The sequence below is a fragment of the Didymosphaeria variabile genome (assembly GCF_027946475.1).
Source record: "Didymosphaeria variabile strain IMI 356815 chromosome Unknown scaffold_2, whole genome shotgun sequence".
Classification (NCBI taxonomy): Eukaryota; Fungi; Ascomycota; class Dothideomycetes; order Pleosporales; family Didymosphaeriaceae; genus Didymosphaeria; species Didymosphaeria variabile.
The window spans coordinates 2920400-2939667 of NW_026611621.1; the positions used below are offsets into that span (position 1 = coordinate 2920400).

The window sequence follows — 19268 nt, forward strand, 5'->3', positions numbered from 1 at the left end:
GACTATAGGAATCTCATTGTTTCTTTAGGCTGGTGGACACTGTTGTATACATAGTTAGATATGTAAAGGAAGCACCTGTTTGTTGAAGTAGGCTCACGTGATCCTGGGTACCTAAGATATACGCACGGAATGTTGGAGAGAATTATTAGATCACGTGCACGCTAGCGTCGGCATCTAGGAGTAGATTTTCCGAGAGCCCCAGAGCTGAGACTTTAGCCACAATTAAGTTCTATACCTAGGTACTCTGCCTTATACGCTCCTTTTAACACCGAAATGCATTGCACAATGGAGCAGAAGTTTCAGCATAGGGAATGATCTTCAAGTTGCCTATCACGGGCAAGTTGTACCTAGCAGATAGCCTTCGATCTCATTGCAAAGTCCGAACGGAAGTCTCGCGCAAGGCGGAACCCACTTCTATGACGTTCTTGGCAAAAATTTCCTAGCACAACGTCACATCTATAGAGACATCTTGCTTGGTAAGAATGGCGAGATGTCGGAGTGGGTACAGATTTAGTAATCAGGTTGGCTGTCTCGAATCGATTCCACAATTCGATCATTCAGTGTCCTGGGTGCTGTTGAGGTTTATCTGCCTCGTTCACACCCATCATGGCATACGAACCGTGAAGCGTTGCACTTAAATTTCTTTCTGACTAAATCAGAGCGATATTCTCTGTTCGCCTTGCCATCGCAATTCTTTTTCTTCCTACCACAGCTTCCACCAGCTAACCGATCACGAGCAGCAACGTCTTGGCACTGCACTCAGGATGTGGATACTCATCCAGAATCGTGCTCTAAAAAATGAAGCACGAAGACGCCTGGAAGGCATCAAAGGCATCGAACAAGGAAGCGATTCCACGCCCAATACCAACGCTTCAGAGAAAGACCTCTACAGCCAAATACCAGGAATTACAACCAAGCTCTATGACGACAGCACGAAGAATTACGTCGTTTCCTGGTATTCCGGGACCGACCCTCAGAACCCTCACAATTGGTCTAGATTTCATCGTCTGAAGACTACATTCCTCCTGATCCTCATCGCTTTCGTCGTCACAGCTGGCTCCAGTATCGACTCTGCCGTTCAAGAGGCTGCAGCCACGGACCTTGGCGTCGCACCCGTGACAGAGGCATTAGGCGGAACGGGCATCTTCTTGATCGGCTTCGGAATTGGCGCATTGATTGCGAGCCCTCTATCCGAACTATTTGGACGGTATCTCGTCTACGTCGGTGCCCTAGCGATATTTGCGATCTGGACGATGGCGTCTGCTTTGGCTCCAAATATTGGTGCACAGATTGCGTTCAGGTTCCTGGCTGGTCTGTCGGGGTCTGCGCCTTTGACCGTGGCAGGTGGGAGTCTGAGTGACATCTGGAACACCAAGGAGAAGACGTGGGCATTTCCGATGTTTGCAATTGTTGGGTTTGGCGGTCCAATTCTGGGTCCCGTCATAGCCTCGTACATTCCCGTGACTGGTGTCTTGTCATGGCGATGGGCAGACTGGGTCATTTTGATCGCAACTGGGCTTGTCTTGGTCTTGGTTCTGGCACTGAAAGAAGAGACCTTAGCACCACGAATCCTGATGCGTAAGGCGCAATACTTCCGTCAACTTACTGGAGATGAGCGGTTCAGGGCACACAGCGAGCTCGGTGGCGAAACTCTCCTTCAAGTGCTAAAGAAGAACTTCAGTCGTCCATTCGTCCTGGCCCTGGAGCCTATTGTCCTGACCTGTACCCTCTATCTGACGATCATTTACATTGTTCTGTTCACGTTCTTGGACGGTTACGCATACATATTTGAGAGGACCTACGGCATCAACACTGGACTGAGCAACATTATCTTCGTCGGTCTCTTTATCGGCGTGCTACTGCAGCTGATCACAGTCCCCTTCATCGTACGGAAGACTAACAAACAACTTGCACGAGACGGTGACCAAGGTCAAGGTATGAAGCTGAATCGCGAATCACGCCTCCTTTTCGCCATGTACAGCGCTCCCTTCATACCGATCGGCCTTTTTTGGATGGCATGGACAGATTACCCTTCGATATCAATTTGGAGTCCTGTTCTGGCGTCAGTCATGATTGGAGCCGGCATTATCTCAATTTTCTTGAGTGCATACATGTACATTATCGATGCATACGAAGTCAATGCAGCGAGTGCGCTGACATTCGTCGCACTCGTCAGGTACCTAGCTGCTGGTGGAATGACTGTCGTTGGATTGCCGATGTACGAGAACCTGGGTCCGCATCATACGCTGACGATACTGGCCTGTATCAGCGCTGCGGCGGTACCAATCCCGTATGCACTGTATAAATTAGGACCAAAGATCCGAGCAAAGAGCAAGTATGCTATTGAACCAACATGATCGGTATGGATATACAAACTTCTGTTTGGTACATGTAGATACACTATGCACACATTATATGATTTGCGCTACTCATCAGTGCGGAACTTGTGAAGACTCAAGGCAAATTATAGTAGGAAATTTGATTCAAAGATCGTGGGGTATGCTACTCGTAACTTCGTATGTACATACTTTTGTAAAGTATGATCGTCATGAAGGCCGTCAAGCGTCTCGCATGAACAACAATATCAGCAAGAGGATCAAAGAAAGGTAATGAATGTCGTCAAGATGGAAAAAGAAGAAAAGGAAATCAAGACAACAGTTCCAACCTCCTCACCAGAAGAGGCCACTGTTCGTGTGCGCCATCCCATTACCGTGAAATTACCATCCCCAATCCACCCAAGCCGGACGAAGGGGGTATATGGCAAGGCATCGTCCAGCTCCGAACCCACCCAGACCAAGGAACTCCGAGCGACATGCAAAGACCGAGCTTTTCCTCACCGTTTCCACCCGTGATACAGTTGACAAGACACAGTACAGTACGCCGACAGACGCCGCTTTTCCCAACCCTATGCGGCGACACCGACAGCACGATGGAACATTGTCCCCCTGAAGAGTCTCTTAACGTGGTCGCCTCCGAAGAAGCTCTCTTTCACATGTCCGTTCGTCTTTCGCAACGTGCTCTTAGGCTTCCCTAACCAGCGGCTCAAGCTATGCTGTCCCCTCTCCTTGCTGTGATTCTCAATCGCGGCGTCAACCTCCTCTAGTAGTGGCCCCATGATTCTTGGCTCAATGTTGATAGGACTGAGCACGATAGGCACATCCATGACTTCTTCTGCGTTCCTCTTCCATCGCTCACTCCCGCTGATTAGCGTCAGCGGCTCCAGTGCGTCATCCCAGTTCCCTTGCCGGAGCTTGACGTCCTCGAAGTTAAATTCCACAAGCGAGCGGCGGTGCTTGTGGATGAAATCTGAGATTTGGGAGGAGTCCATGATGGCGTTTTCGAGTTCCATGTGGCGCAGGCGGGAGAAGCGAAGGGGGCGTGGGCCGCGCACTTCACCACGTTGGGAGGGGTGCATGTAGTCTGTGTCGATGGGTAACATGCAAGGTTCCTTGTCCAGGCTCAGTGGTGAGGGCCCGCGTGTGCCTTTCCAGCGAAAGAAGAGGCGCGTCAAGCCCCGGGATAGCGTGCGCAGGTACGCGTGAAGGATGCGGAGGTGCTCGACGGACTGCGTCCTGTGTTTGGGAGATGGGGACTTGAGAAGAGACTCCATGCATATCGAGAGACTGCGGATTTGGGTCCAGCGTTTTGCGGATGACGGTGTGCTGCCAAAGCCGTGCATGGGATGGAGGTAAAGGAGGCCGCCAGGATGAATGGGATGGAGGGATAGGGAAGTGAGACTGTACATTGGAGCGCGCTCCACAGCAATACGTAGGGAAATGAGAGCGTAGTCTACGACACTGCGACGGTGAGAAGGGGCGTTGTCGTAGCCGGGGCATGAGACCTTGAGGTGAGTGAGGTTGATGAGTTCGGAGAAGGCAGCGACGAAGGCCGGCACGTTGGTTGCAGCGTGGAACAGTGGTGGATATTGTTGGATGAGCAGGCTGGTCATTTCGAGAGAGCCGTACTTGGGTGTCTTTTCGCGGCCAAGCATGTTCGATGGCGTCTGTAACTGCGGCTCGTAGATGAACTGCTTCTCCTCGCCAGTGTCCGGGTCAATGATGGGCGGTAGCAGAGTCTCTGGAGTGTGAGGCATGTGGAAGGTAAAAGTCTTGATATGGCGACCTATGCGGGATAGAGCCTCAATGCGCGCCGGCTTGGAGAAGGTGGAAGGCTTGAAGGTCGTGGTAAGGGATGCAAATTGGACAGGCGCCGCCCGCGTCGCAAAGTCATGGCATACCAGACGGAAGTCGGGGAGATCTTCTTGCTCAAGATGGGCAAAGAGGTTGTCGCGGCAGGTGTCGTTCAGCCAGAAGCGCAAAAAGGATGAGCTTGTCGAGAGCACCAGGTTACATATCGAACCAATCGAGCTGTTGGACCGGGTGGCTAACGAAGTCAACACTTGATGTTCGTCGGCGCAAGCACACAGGATATCTCACATGGACCGCCCACGGTAGTTGCAGGTGTCAGTGGGATTTCACCAAACAGGAGCCTCGAACTTGATCGCGAAGCGGACGTCGCCGCACTGCCATAGCTACTGTGGCTCTCGCCCGACACGGTGCGCTTGAGCGCGGGTGGTGTTCGTGGAGGTGAATTCATTCGTATGTCTCATGAAGGTACAGTCGTGATGGACAAAAAGTCTCGATTCCATACATGGATGGTTCGCAAAAAAGTAGCAGAGCTTCGGAAACAAGGGAAACCTGAGGATGGCATTCTCCTCGCGCATATTTACCATCGACGCCGACATTCTGCACTTCCCCACTCTTCCACGTGAGACGCAGGTGTGAGTCAAAGACGGATGCCATGTCGGGCAACGCAAGTGTGCCAACTGCTGGATTCGGGCTGGATATTGCTGTGCGAAAACACGACCATCTCGCGGTGCAAGAGCGTGTCCTTAAGTATCTTGGACGTGTTCGACGCGACGATTCGACCTTTGCTGCAGCCCCACCTGCAGCCTGGAGCCGGGCCTGAAACGTTTCGAGGGCTGGACCAATCGAACGGCGGGATGCACGGCAAACAAGCGCTTTCCCACGCAGTAGCTCGCCGTGGTTCTGCAGGACGCCTTGGAAAGCAGTGGCCGGGCGCAAAAGACCGGTGAGCATTGGTCCCAGCCCGACGCAGGTGCTCCCGTCCGTCGCGTGTCTGTTCCTCTGACGCGCCGCGGGCAATTTCTCGAGACGCGATTCGACAACAAACAGCAAAACATGTCGACGCTGCCCATGTTTGGCGCATCGAGTTTCGAATCGGGGGCCACCATGTGCGCCGATAAGATAGCTAGCCGTTGTCGACGCTGTGGCCCTGTTCAACACCACGGCAGACATCATCGTGGACTACTTGTTCGAGACGGCCGAGTCATCCAACGCTACTCGACTGCGGGCTTCCTTCTTGTCGTGCCAGGCTATTCGTCTAAACACGTATCATCGCGTCCATCAGTCAGCCCAGCCCAGCGTACCGACCCCGCCACACTTCTTCACGCGTACGCACGTCGCCACATCGCGAACTCTCCGCGCTCTGCTTACATCCCGGCAACACAACCGTAACCCCAGCATCTCGCGAAAATGCCTCACTTGCAGCACCGTGTCCCACCAACTTGCCGTATATCGGCCGACTCCGCTACAACGATCAAGGACTGTCGGGTCCAGAAGCTAGCAGTAGACAAATTTCGATCAAAACGTTCTCATGATTGCATATCGGCTACCACATCTCTCGAACCAGACCCACCACATCTGCTCTCGTTTCATCGACCCCTTCCAGCCCTCATGAGGCCGTATAGATGCCTGGATGATTGGACGGTAGACGTGCCGTCTGCAACTCGCCTGTCCATATCCATCTTCCCTCGCAGTCTGCAAACGCATGCGACCTTCTCGAGGCTCACAGGCATAGGCATGCTGTTCTGCTCGCATCCTCCCACTCCTATGCCTCTTATCTTCGTTTCTCATCAGAGAACCTAGGCGCATCCTCCGGTACAGGAGGAGGCTCATAATTACCTCGATTGCCATTGATAGGCGGTAGATCCTGCCCGATAGCCTCCTCATAAGTGGGCGGCGCATCCTCGTACGCGGGCGCTCCCTGTTGGGGCGAGCCCTGTGCAGGCGGAAACGCGTTCGGAAAGCCGCCCTGCTGCGTCGGCGTGGTAGGCGCGTGTGGCATCTGCGGTGCGTCGAGGCTTTGTCCCGCTGCGGGCTTCAGTTTCGTGTCGGCTCCTACGAGCGTAGCGTCCAAAAGGGCCTTGGGGGGAGCAATGCCCGAGTAAACTTTCACAGGCAGGCGAAGCGGGAGGACGACGAGCTGATCCTCGCCGTGGTTGTAGGAGCCGTAGCCTATGCCGACGCGCACTTCAAGCTCGTAGAACCGGCTCAGATTACAGGCTGTGAATGTCGGGGCTACAGAGTTGGGAATGGACTTGCCGGACCAGTATTCCGGGTTGATGGGAATTTCTGTACCGACTGGGTCCGAGGGCGAGCCGATGGGAATGGCCATGTTGCTCATGCTGGCTAGGATCCAACTGTTTGATTCGGTCCTTGTTACCTCGTGCGCCCGAACTTTGGTGTAGCCTATAAGCTCGATCTGAAGCATTTGTAGATACACATTCTTTGTGCGCTCGCTCATATTCTTCACAAGGAGTCTCAATGGTACATCTTGGTTCGCTGCAAGGATGGCAGGATTTGGGAGGCGTGCATCAACGGTCACACGTGGCGTCGTAGTGGCAGTCGGTGATGTAGGGCCTGAGGAAGACTTCCTGTCGAAGATGCCTTTCTTCTTGCCCATAGTAGGACTCTGGAAGCTCTCTAGGAACTGATGTTGCCTCCTCGCGTATGCCTCGCCGTCTGCTGCTGCTGGGCGAGGTGGCTCGATGGGCAGCAGAGTGAAATTGGCTGTAGCCCGTGGATTCTCTTTGTAGAACTGGGGCACATTCACCGTCACCTTTACGTAGTATCTTATCTCCGCCTCGCCCGGAAAGCCGCTTAAGGACGGTGGAAGGGTTGTCTTGATGTGCTGTGTTGGTGACTTGGCTACCTCGGGCACCATATTTGCGAAGGAAACGTTCGTGGTCAGGCTATTCTGCTGCTGACATTGAGTATTAAGTGGGATCTGTTCGACCGTTAGTAAGTATCCAAGCTGTGCGCAATAAGGAACTGACCTTGAATTGGAAAGGGTACTCGTAGTTCCCCGAGTTGATAGTGAAGCTGGCTTTTGGATTGACATCCTCCGGCCGAGTATTAGCTGGCCATACTACCTGCGTCTTGTACAAGAACTTGTGAACTTCCAACACAGGTCTCTGTTTGTCCGGCCGATCCGGTCTCACGGGTGCCAGCAATCTCGTGCGCGACTCTCCCTCAAGCTTGACCACGATGCTGGTGACATTGCCAGGGTTTGGAACTCGGAGAAGGACTTTGCCGCTAAGGACATCGAGGTTGGTGTAGTGCTGTGGACCGTCATGCGGTTGGTCGAGGTGGAGCTGGACGAGCATGGCGGTTGCTGCCACTCACACGATAATCTCCTAGAGGCTGATCTGTTTACTGTGTAGGGTAATGTCGCAAGCGCCTGTCTAGGGTGGGCGACACATGTCACACGTTTTATGATCAGGCGGCAGTCGCGAACAAAGGACTCACTACATGCGCTGGAGGGATTTTTGTCAAAGCGTTCGACACAGCCGGAGGACGCGTAGTCAGTATGTAGCTGTGAATATGGCTGAAGAGGCACGGAAGTTCAGAGGGGCTTCTTCGCGTGCCCAGCTCTCCCCGCACACGTCATGCTGGGCGCGTCCGGAAAAATCCCATCTAGTATTATTCTCTACGCTTGGTGCAGCTATACAGTTTCTTGGTTCTTGCGGAGTAGAGGAGGACTATGAAAGCATCTCTTTTTTTTTCGAGTGCTCGAGATCTGCGGGCTGCAGCACAGCATGCGGCTCCAGCGTGGCGTTCCGCTTTGCGCGAGCCTCCGCCGCCTACCATCACCATCACCTCCAAGCACAGCCACGACCGCAGCTCGCGGGAACCCCTATGTTCGCAAACCTTTCCCTAACGTGACAACGCATGCGCTCGCCTCAGGTAAGGCCATCTCGGCGGCTGAGGCGTAAAGCGTCGGGTCCCATTACACATTGTTACTCTTCTGAGGCAGGCCGCAGAGACGGCGAGATTGCTCAGAGGCCTTCTTTTGCCAGCATATCTAGAGCCAAAGTCAGCGGAAACACGAGTGACAGGATGAACGACGTATCACGATGATGACAACGCGCTGCACTGTAACGCCATATCACGGGCTTGTCCGACGTACCTGCGATGTCAAGATAGAACGCGATGGCATTGAAGCTGCATCGAGTCAGCACTTGCGTCCTCGTATGGAGAGAATTGGCGAAGGACACTCACTTCCGCTTGCTTCCCGTAAGCTCCCAGAAAAACCACTTCAGTCGATTCGTCCAATTTATCAGATCCAAGTGGCTAACCCCTATCAGCGTACCTTTGTAAACCCCCCACTGGCTCGATGCCACACTGCGCATGTCAGTCTCGCACTTCACGTACTAGCTCAAGGTCGGTCAAACCTGACAAGCCCATCGTTGATCCCGCCTTCTCGTTCTTTGATGATCGAGTGCGACAGGGCAAACACGGACCAGGACGATGGCTCCAAGCTTGCGCCGTACGAGTAGTACCTGATATTCGATTATTTGAAGCCGGCGAGAAGAAAAATGACGCTCACTTTATGCCCTCTACATCTGGCGTTTTCTGATTGAACTCCATTTGCATGTATTTGCGCGTCAGCTGGGAGAAAGCACCTGTTTCCAAACCAAAATACTCCATGATCCGGTACAGTCTACGAATCTGACGGGCTGTTCAATGTCAGTGAGTCTTCTATAGACGAAGAATTTACTCACGGCCTATGGTATCGAACATATAGTCTGCGAAAGCACTGCCACGATGCGGTGTCGCGATTGTCGTCAGTGACAATACCTTGACATTATCGGGCTTCAGGCGACTGATCATGTAACGTGAGTCGAGTCCACTACAATCGTTCAGCTCAGTCCCCTGTCTAGGAACGATGTGTTTACCCCTGCTTAAGAATCAGCCAAAACGTCCGATGAAACCTCTTCTCAACTACGCACCATACTATGCCTACCCCAAGTTAGCGTATAATCTTTTACTATTACCAAAAGGCTTTGTCCTTACGCGATGATGTTCACAGCCTTTCCTTGGGCCTTTTGTGCTATGTCCTCAGCCAATCGTGCAGCTCTAGCCTCGATGCTACCAGAGGGCGGGACAGCCGCCACGATAACCTCAATGCCCTTTTCTGACAACGCATCTCTTATCCCTCTCCAGTATTGTATTCCCGGAAGAAACTGGCCTGCAAGTCGGAGTTCGTCGAAGCCAAGGAGGCCGTGGGCAAGTATTAGGGTATGTTTCTACAGGAAGATCAGGGATCGCGGGATCACGTCAAGCGGATATTCAACGTACGGGAGTATCTGGGCAGCGTTAGCAGTGCTCATGTAGGTACATGTGAAATTCGTACCGTATTTTCGCCTCACCACCGCATACTCGTCTTTCAAGACGCGTCCAATGTCCTGCAGCCGCGGGTCTTCTTTTCGTATCTGCGCATTGCTGAACGCTCTTCGTGCGGAGGGTATGAAGATGGCGCACTTTAATTTTCGTAGCGAGCAAAGTCTCGCATGTACAGTTAGCTGTATCATTGGTTTCCGCGCATTGTTCGATGGTGCGAATATGCGTGTTGATGAGCTCCGTATTGGAAAGTTTCGAGATGACGTAACTGCACGCGCACGATGCGACCGGGGGTCTTAGGTCTGGCTACATGCAATCCTCACAAGCCACGACGCTGTATGTTCTTAATCTGACCACGTCTATGCTTCACCGCTTCCGGGGAATAAGACGTGCTTTGAATACAACGAGGTCGATCACTTCTTTAGACCTAACAGTTGCACCCTCACGTACTGCGTTGCCCGGATCAGGCATTAATTCTTCTAATGTGACTTTCCTTCTCCGTGAAAGCATTGCTAAACAAGGTTTACAAGTGATGCATAGGTGCGCGGAGCAAATTGTTCTAAGTCATCGTGATATTCATACTCCATCTACAAATCTCCCAGGCCACTTCAGTTTGCCAGCATGAAGTATGTAAATCCTGTGGGCCTCCTCTACTTCCTGTACAAATCAATTCATGCGTCCTTGATAGGATTCATGTCAGCAGGCTTTGTGCGTTGTTCTGGTTCGCCGGAGAACAGCTCAGTCCCGTCCTCGTGGCGGTTCGGGTTTCGCATTTGAGGCAGCCTCGATAAGCTGCTCTACGACCTTGGATCCTGACTTCTTGCCAATGTCGTCAATCTCCTTGACTTTGCCGTCGGTGTCCTTCTTCGCATCGTCCTCAGCCTTCTTGTTGCCAGAGCTGTGCTGCGCAGCCGTTAGCGCATGTTCCCCTATAGCCGGATATGCTGTAACGGACCTCCTTCTCGAACTTCTGGAACTCATCCTCCTTCTCCTTTCGGTAGTCCTCGATTTCTTTCTGCGCTTCGCTTCGGGCGTCCTTCACTCGCTTCGTGCGGTCTAGTGGGGTCAGCGCAATGGCCTAGATGTCGAAATAGTTGCATACATTCTCTTGCTGTGAACTGTCAGTCGCATGTTCCCAGTAATCTCTAGACTAGGACATACCTTGCTGCACGATCTTCTGTGCTTCCCGCTCGGCCTAGGTACGGTGTGAGCTCCATCTGTATTGAAGTGGGCTGGGTGCCTTACGTCAAGCAGCGTCTGGATTCCTGCGGAGTTTTGGGCGGACTAGAAGCTGTCAGGTTCGATGAGAATGGTAGAATCGATCAAACTTACCATGATGGGCGTGTAAAGCGTAGTTGGTGTTACTAGCTAGTGGAGTCAAGAGCACATGGAAGGTGCATCGTAGGCGGCGGAGGACCGCCAAGCTGGAGGCCCAAGCTCCTTCCGCCCAGAGGCTCTCCACCGAGAGAATTCCGCACCATTCATTCATCCTCATTTATACCGCAAACATGTCGCGCGCATCCAAGCTTACGCTTGCTACGACCTCGCTGGGTGCAATTGGCATTGTCATCTTCGTCCACTACTCTCAGCGTGCAGAAAAAGCAGTATGAGCAGGGAGTTGTCTACTTCTATCTACATTTAACTAACAGCTACGTCCAGGCTATGCATGCTGGTGTTATTCGTGACTACGAGCAACAGCGACTGAAGCGTGAGCGACAAGCCGACTTCGAGATGCAACGGGCGCTTGAGGAGGAATACAGGAAGGTGCAGAAGGTTTCGGACGGCGGAGGGCCAGCACCACAGCCAGGCGGCAGTACAGCATCATAGCAGCGGCCTTGATCTAGCTGCGTAACTTGAGAGAGTTGAGAGCTTCCCTCAAAGTATTCGAAGAATAAGGTCTACACCTGCTACAGCCACAGCTCATTCAGCCTGGCACGCCCGGCTTCGCCCCACGGCGTATAACGACGTCGAGATAGCATCCATGGCTTTACAATTCTCCGATCAGCATGCAAGGGACATGGTCTCAGACAGCCTAATCTCAGCCTGAGGGAGTCGGTGGTGCTGGACGGCGAGTGGTCAACATCCTGTGGACTATGCCACATGTTAGACGCGGCTGTGACTGGCGCCAACTACTTGAAGCTCACCGGAGTACAACGACCACGGTCCTTTCAAGAGCAGTGAATGAGACTGTCGACATATTTGTAATACCAATAGTGGGCAGGCATGCTGCCTTGCTACTAGAGATCTACAAAGCAATGTCGATTTGAATTGGCGTGATCGGCAAGGAATTTTAATGTGTTTGTACGTCTTTGAAATGTGCTCAATCGGCATCACAAGTTGGCTCTTCAACAGTTTCTTTACGACAGGATAAGCGTTTTCTTCAGAGTCTCTGGCTTGTGTGAAAGGTGGAACGCTAACATCTCAGATTAACACAAGCTCGTACTGCTGGCTTGTCTTCCATACCACCCACGGCAATTCATGCTGTGCATTCGTGAGCCAAGCGCAGGATTGCGCCCTTGCAGCAACGGGTCCCGTTCATTATTGCACAGCAATCGCAAAACAGGAAGTTGTTTGTGCTGGTTGCCTTGATGCGAAGGCGTGCATCGTCATAGAAGGCAGACTGGTGATGCTTACTAGTCATGATTTCTCCAGAAAGCTTCGACATCCGCGGGAGATCAGCGCTCATGAAGTCATGGCTTGGCAATCGGATCGTGGAATCCGAACGTGCCCATACCACCGCAAGTCTACCCGAATTATGATGGTTGAACGGGCTCGCGATATTCACTACCATGAAAACCGGTGGGTTAAGTGATCGATACCATGTCTACTCATCTCAACCGAAAACTGAGTTTGGCGGCGCAGTACCTTTTCAGTGAGTACTATTCGTCGAGGCGATTTCTCCCCTCGTGGCTTAGCGCTGCCAAGATCTGAGGTGAGTCCGCTGTATTTCCGCCGTCTGCAGGGCAGTGCATATGTCATGGTGTTTGCCTCCTCTCCATACATCTCTACCATACCTATAATAGGTCTCTAAGCCGGTCTGTCTTCTCTAATCTCCGCTCTTCGCCAGAAAGATTGTGTGCGACAAAGAACTCGTCGACCGCCTACTATCATAAGAAACGTCGATTGGGTTTCATCTCTTACATCCACCCACGCGCGATTCCAACACCACGGATAATCTTCATACCACAACGCCAGCATGAGAATACAACATATCGCAACTTACTTCGCCCTCGCAATCTCCATAGCACACGCGGTATCTGTCCCGAATGGCAAAGTGGAAGTTCGCGATGATCAGGCTGTCAGCGTAAGGAGTTCGGATGTTCTAGCTCCCGAGGACGCTCTAGAGAAGCGCAAAGGTGGTGGTGGCAAAGGTGGAGGAGGCAGCAGCAGCAGTGAGTGACTTACGACCCTATAGAATACAGCTTGAATATCCATTAACATCTTTAAGGCGGAAGCAAATCCGGCAGTAGCAGCTCCGGTAGCTCAGGCTCTTCGTCGTCAGGTCGCACATCGTCAAGCTCCAATGCTGGCGGTTCCACACGCGCAGGCTCCGGCCCTGCGCGCTCATTCGGTGGTGGCGGCTTTTATGGTGGAGGAGCAGCAACACCCTACAAGTCCGGCAGCAAGACACCAAAGGGTTTGCTCGCCGGTGCCCTCATTGCGCCCGTACTCCTTGTCGGTCTCCTCCCGGGGCTCTGGCTCTACAGCGTCTACCCATACTACTTCCACAACCCGTACCGTTTTGTCAACGAATCCGCCCATAATGCGACGAACCCCAATGGCACCAATTCGTCGTTGCCCGTTACATGTCTTTGCGAAGAGTACAGCGCGTGCGGTTGTGACGAAAATGACAACCAGCAGTATCTGAAGGATCTGGTCGGCAACGGAAGCTACGACAGTCTGAACAAGTCTATTATTAATGTCGCGGATGTCAATGGTACAACGACTTTGGTCCTGAACGGCACGCTACCGAATGGAACGACTGCTCCTGGTGGCACCGACGATGCGGGCATCGCGCTTGGTGTTGGCAAATATGCAGGATGGTATGCGATGGGTTTGACCGTCATCTACTTCTGCATGCTCGCATAGACGATCGACTTTGACAAACTAGAGTTTCATCTTGTTTATACCTTCTACAACCGAAAACGAACCAAAAAATTCTGACAAGTGGTCTCGGCGTTTCGGTGTTAATATTAGAAGGACTGTTCTTGGGTTTCCTGGATATACCCGTTTAGTTTTGAGGGCATCGCAGCATCGCAGTGGTGTGTTGTGGTTCCTACATAGTAATTTTCATCACAACATACACAGAGCTATCCTTCTGACCATTCGAACACAATCACAGTGTGAACCGCTCACTCCTGCTATACTGCGTCCACTCTAACAAGCAATCGTACGGCCCACCTTTCTCACGCCTTTACTTATATCTATCCTTAGAAGCATGTATGTCTCTTGGTTCGCATATCTACCTTATCGCTTAATACCGCTGCCAGCTCTGTACATTGACGCAATAATTAATCGACTAGATCCGAACCCATCGGAACTTATCCATAGGATTATCGCCCTGCCGTAGAAGTGTGGTAAAGAATGTCTTCGACCTCTACCTGGAATTTTAATCATGAGGGTTCCATCGACTTTGATTATTACAATAAATTGTAATGCAAAGACAAAGTGCTTAAATGTGTGGTTCCACATCAATGGACCCGAGGGCTTGTACGCTGAGCATTTGTCAGATATGAAACCGAATTTATACAACCATGCCTTGACCATGGACAAGAGGGGTTCCATAGCAGGTCGATACGTGAACACTCCAGCACGCTATCCGCAGCGCGGCATCCACACAGACTACCCATTGTAGTGGGAGTGAGTGAATCGGATGCACGGTTGGTGCGTACTTCCAACAAGTTCCAAACTTCCTTGAGCTGGCTCAATGCTGGAACTGCCCAGACTCAAACTTTCTCATCTTAATTGGATGTGACATGGGATTGTATTTCAATACCATGTATTTTAACATCAGGTAGTGATGACGAGTGAGAGATGGGGTTTAAAGATACTATGTTGTTCTACGCTGGATATGGCCAAGCGCGAACTTACCTTTTAGTAGCAGCGTGAGTGGTCTAATATGGCCGAGTTATCTGGATTGGTCAGGTTTAATGACTTCAATAATATGGCTTGTTGAGGTCATTGGAATTGAACATCTGAGTAGGCTTACTAAAATAATTGAGATTGTGCCCTCAACTGCATAGGTTGAGTTGATTTAGATTAGATTAAGCAAGTTGCTAACTGCGATGCCAATTACTCGGAAAATACTACGAGATAGTAGGTTTATGGCTGGAACTGTTGTTTTGGAACGGATGTGTAACAAAGAGTGACGCTAAGGTTGAATGACTAAATAGATGGGGCAAGGCCACCATTAAGCTAGTAGTAGTCGTATCTATTCGAAGGCCCTTGTGATGAAGTGTCACAGAGATCATTATTCATTTGAAGATGTTGGGGTACTCATACTATTATAGATCTACTGCACATCGTGTTAGTAAGTTCCCCACCCATGGTGGTCTGGGTTGGATCATGTCCAACGACTCTGGTCCTACGCTCAATGACTGAACCTCTTCAGTGGATCTGCTTCTCGATCTCCGGGAAACGCCAATTGCCTTCGACTCCGTGACATAAAGTAGTCGGGCCGACGAATTGTGTGGGCAACATCAGGCAGTCGAACTATGTAGCATGTGTTGAGATTGAGGCAAGCGGTGCTGGCGTCAAACTCTGTAGTGTCACTGTAATAAGACACCCCCCAAACCAGATTTTCCGGTGAACGGGAGAAAATTGGTGGCATAGAACTGTCTCGTGACGCAGTGTTTGAGGCAGGTCCAGCTGATGGCAGCACTCGGCAACCTCAATGCGCCAGCTCGCCTGAAATCCCTACCACGCGGAAACACAGCAGGGCTTGTAGGCCCCCGTTCGAGAACACGCAATCAAGAGGATGTCAGACTAACGTCACAACGTTCCAGACAGTGATGGTAACCACCGGACTTGCGTAGATTACCTTGACTTGGGTGACTGGGTTGCAGACGCGGTCGCTACCGAGGCGCTTGATTTCCGCAAACGCTGCTCGCGGGGGTCGACAACGTGCAGGGCGAGAGGTGAACGAACTGATCGGTGTAGTTCAAGATAGGAAACCTAAGCTAGACAGTAATCACGGCTCTCAACGAAAGCAGGCGGAGTTCGGCAGCGCCCATGACCCCGAAATTGTGAATCTGGTCGCAGAAACGGTTTCTACGGCGTTCTCAAGTGATCGTGTGAAGTTCTGTATCGTTAGATCATTCGTTCAGCTCGGGTGTTTCCTCGTTGCAGCAAAAGTGCCTTACGTAGTAAAAGTCAAAGCGACGATATAAAAAGCGGCCGTCAGAGGGCTGTTATGCTCCAAAGAGAAAGGCGCAAAGTCCAAGCTGCAAGCCAAAAAAGAAATTCGGCCTCACGAGAGTCTGCCTTACCTCATCCAGTCATATTGGTGGATTCCGAAACCCTGTCCTTGGTGCAGAGCCGACGTAAGCCTTGCCCAGCGCTGCAGAACGAGTCGTGACATGACTTGGAGTGAGTTCAAGTCGAAGAAATTTGATAGCCGAGAGCGCTGGCCTTATGTGATGAATATCAATTCTGCGTTCGTCAAGCAGTGCTGTTGATGAGTGAAACATGCGAGCTGCAGCCACGTGGGCAGAAACGGGTTCATGCATAGGGCTGCAGGAGTTACACAGATAAGCTTACAGACGATGCACGGAATGCCAACCGACGGCAGGGTAAGTCTGTGCGGACTACTCAGTACAAGCAATCGTAACGTGTACTGAAGTCCTGACAGCGTCCTCGTAATGCAGTCAGGGCGTAATCTTGGTGACACCAAGCGCTGAAGCTGATAGAATTGAAAGTGACGGAGGACCATGATGATGATGAAGGATAGAGCATTCGACGACGAGGACCCTGGACATCGCGTTCCTCGACCACTTGCAATGCATACCCTCGGAACGTCAGGAAGGTACCGAGCCGCGTGGACGTTCAGCTGGTCAGCCTGTAGGCGGCTGGACTAGGGGATGCCGACAGGTGATCGGCAAGAATCACGCAGAAGTGGGCTTCATCATCACATCGACATCAGCAATGCTTTGACTTTGGCGTGATCTTGATGTAGACTAAACAAAGCCGTCGCCCAGCGCGGCTGCGGTGTCATTGCCTACTTCTGTCGTCGCGCACGATGAAGTGGGTGGCTTGAATGGATGATGAAGGCATCGCGCTGGAGCGAGAGACGACTGGCATGTGGTTGGTTAGCTAAGCGATCACGTTACCTTCATAGAACCAGCCGTCTGGCCAACGTGAAACGCCATCCACCTTGATGGGAGGCCATGGATCTGTGTACAACCCACCCCGTGGAGTCCAGAAGCGCACGCCATCTGTCTCGGATCTCGTTGTGGCGTTTAAGGCTACCCTCCCGCCTGCCTGCCCGTGCATGGTGTTTGCCGACACCGTGTGCGGGCGCAGGGAAAAGCCCCCCGGAAAGAAAAGACGGGCTTGTCTAACCCACGTCAGCCTCCCACCCACACACGCCTACACGCTCGATGTGCGCCTCCATACATCCCAGAAACATGGCCGACCCCGAATCTCGGGCTCCCGCTTTGGCGAGAGATACGCTGCATACCGTCTGGTGCACAAGTTGGTCATTGCGTAGGGACAGTCGCACTGTATCAGGCACATTGCGCATGCTCGCCGGCCCTGGTAGCATTTGCAGAACAGGGCCCTCAACTACAGCTCATCTCGACAGGGCCAGCAATGTGCGCCTGTGGGCGGCGCGGCCTGAGACTTTGACCTTCACGTCGGACGAAGGAGTCGCGAATGTCGTCGCACTGTCCAATGAGCGGGCCGATGGACTGATAGACCCCAGCTGAGAACGTCCCCAGCGAGCGAACCATCTTCGCTAACTATGCCGCAGCCGATTCCCAACTACGCCTACCGTCTGTTCCTTTTCCCATACATCGCTAGCGGCCGTTATGGCTGTGCTCCTTCTTTCTACTGCCCCATCCATCCCAGTACCATGTTAGCACCATCTGGCGCACAGTCAGCGTCTGTACCTACATATGGATTCCGTTGCCTGACAGTCCCGCAGCATGCGTCACGGCAGGCCTCTCTCTGGGTTACAAACATCCGCAGCTTGTCTCTCCTCTGTTGCTTCTACAGCTTTCCTACTGCTATATATTCTAGCTTCTTTGCCTCAAGGATCCTAACATTCCTTCATCAAGCCTCAGTCCTGCTCACTGCTCTACTGCTCCTGCACTATTAGCGTTCTTAGCCCGTCTCAATCATCTTATCGTTTCGAACTCCCGCAACGTCACACGTCCACTGTTTTCGTCGTTGTCAATCAATACCTTGCAACATGTGCTATCAAGTCGTCGAACGATACTCAGTCTGCCGGTGCCTCTACTACAGACACTCGATCGATCCATGTGCCGCTCATGGACAGCGTGGCCACACGATTCAAGAGAAAACGGTCCTTGTGGGTTATGCCTGTAGCAGTCACAGCAGCCACCGGCCAGAGGCTACCTACGGCACGGGAGTGCTCCCGGATTCTGGCTATGGAAGCGGTGCCTACTCGACACATCGATAAACTACGCTGCAAACCAACATACGACCTGCATACAGTTTTCAAGAGCTGCCTCATCGACTTCTGGGGTGCATATACGGCGCAAGCATTCACTTCTTCGAGCGGGACTCGGCGCAACTCGGCGCTTTCTCCATGTTTCTTTCTGTTGTATTCATCCTTTGGCTGTTTATGACGCAAGGCATTCACACGGAGTTTTCTTTGGACGGATATCAGACGGGACAGCTGGGACGAATAGGACGATATGCATATCAGGCGTCGGATTGAGGCTTGTACGATTACGTTTGGGGTGAACTGCATGGCGCGATTGTCACGGGTGACAATTTGCATGGCTTTGGAGTATTTGAATACTACGCCCCCTTTGGTTGGATTCATTGTCTGTCGTTTCTTTCTCGGTACGGTGTGTCCGGGCGAGTTGCCATCTGATGTGTCTATATCGGAGACTTTGTAAACTCTATGCGGCAAGTTCGGGCTGCTGGCCGGGAGAGCCGATACGCTAGAATGAAATTCGTCCATCTTCACCCCATTCCAACCATTCACTGTTGCCGCACGGTGCCGGTTTTGAGTCATTGCGACAGGAAGTCGCGATGCGTAGCGTGGGATGACTTGAGGTTCGGTAGGCTAAAACTGGGTTAGGGCGAAGCAGATCCACGCTTGTCACCGCTTGTTCCGCAGTGATCTTGGTGCTGGGATCGAGAGAAGCACTACAAAGGAGCGGTGACATCTACATCACTCTTTCACGATTCCTTCGCAAGACGGTGTAAGACCTTGCCATGGTCCCCACGAAGCTCACCGCGCCTTTCACACGCTGCAGGCATCCGCCGGCGCGGACGGCCGTCGCGACCGCTGTGCTCATCTCGGTGGCCACTTTCCCCAGATCTCGAACATTGCTAATCGTGCCTATCATGCAGCCCTGCGGTGGCGAAGACGACGTGTGTTTCCCATGTCATGACATTCGCAGGTCGACCTCCCTCCGATATGGCCGCCTCAGCAGCAGTACTGATGTTGCTCGTTCTGCACCGCTCACGGCACGCTTCTAGGCGACTTGGTCGAAGAGCGGCCCGCTTGGTACTGCTCTTCTCGACTATTTTTGGCGCAAGCATGTTCGCGCTATGCGGTTTGGCGGATTCGTAGAAGCGCGATGGCCC

The 19268-nt window shown here is 52.2% G+C and overlaps 7 protein-coding genes across 7 annotated transcripts; 3 read left to right on the forward strand and 4 right to left on the reverse strand.

The window, feature by feature from the left end:
- Positions 1-764: 764 nt before the first annotated feature.
- On the forward strand, positions 765-2357 carry N0V89_002651 (uncharacterized protein; the record flags this gene model as incomplete). Its single annotated transcript, XM_056211458.1, has 1 exon — positions 765-2357. The coding sequence occupies one exon, from the start codon at positions 765-767 to the stop codon at positions 2355-2357; it is 1593 nt and encodes a 530-aa protein (XP_056074931.1).
- Positions 2358-2905: 548 nt separating this feature from the next.
- N0V89_002652 (uncharacterized protein) lies at positions 2906-4596 on the reverse strand (the record flags this gene model as incomplete). The annotated part of the gene is made up of 2 exons (XM_056211459.1): positions 2906-4383; positions 4437-4596. The coding sequence occupies 2 exons, from the start codon at positions 4594-4596 to the stop codon at positions 2906-2908; spliced, it is 1638 nt and encodes a 545-aa protein (XP_056074932.1).
- Positions 4597-5919: 1323 nt separating this feature from the next.
- Positions 5920-7468, reverse strand: N0V89_002653 (uncharacterized protein; the record flags this gene model as incomplete). The annotated part of the gene is made up of 2 exons (XM_056211460.1): positions 5920-7089; positions 7139-7468. The coding sequence occupies 2 exons, from the start codon at positions 7466-7468 to the stop codon at positions 5920-5922; spliced, it is 1500 nt and encodes a 499-aa protein (XP_056074933.1).
- A 1390-nt stretch (positions 7469-8858) lies between these two features.
- On the reverse strand, positions 8859-9676 carry TGL2 (lipase 2; the record flags this gene model as incomplete). The annotated part of the gene is made up of 4 exons (XM_056211461.1): positions 8859-8994; positions 9159-9391; positions 9444-9451; positions 9499-9676. 4 exons carry the CDS (start codon positions 9674-9676, stop codon positions 8859-8861), a joined length of 555 nt encoding a protein of 184 aa, XP_056074934.1.
- Positions 9677-10223: 547 nt separating this feature from the next.
- On the reverse strand, positions 10224-10820 carry N0V89_002655 (uncharacterized protein; the record flags this gene model as incomplete). The annotated part of the gene is made up of 6 exons (XM_056211462.1): positions 10224-10388; positions 10441-10541; positions 10588-10596; positions 10647-10680; positions 10731-10769; positions 10818-10820. 6 exons carry the CDS (start codon positions 10818-10820, stop codon positions 10224-10226), a joined length of 351 nt encoding a protein of 116 aa, XP_056074935.1.
- A 173-nt stretch (positions 10821-10993) lies between these two features.
- N0V89_002656 (uncharacterized protein) lies at positions 10994-11312 on the forward strand (the record flags this gene model as incomplete). Its single annotated transcript, XM_056211463.1, has 2 exons — positions 10994-11089; positions 11145-11312. The coding sequence occupies 2 exons, from the start codon at positions 10994-10996 to the stop codon at positions 11310-11312; spliced, it is 264 nt and encodes an 87-aa protein (XP_056074936.1).
- A 1369-nt stretch (positions 11313-12681) lies between these two features.
- On the forward strand, positions 12682-13574 carry N0V89_002657 (uncharacterized protein; the record flags this gene model as incomplete). The annotated part of the gene is made up of 2 exons (XM_056211464.1): positions 12682-12877; positions 12934-13574. 2 exons carry the CDS (start codon positions 12682-12684, stop codon positions 13572-13574), a joined length of 837 nt encoding a protein of 278 aa, XP_056074937.1.
- Between the last annotated feature and the right edge of the window lie 5694 nt (positions 13575-19268).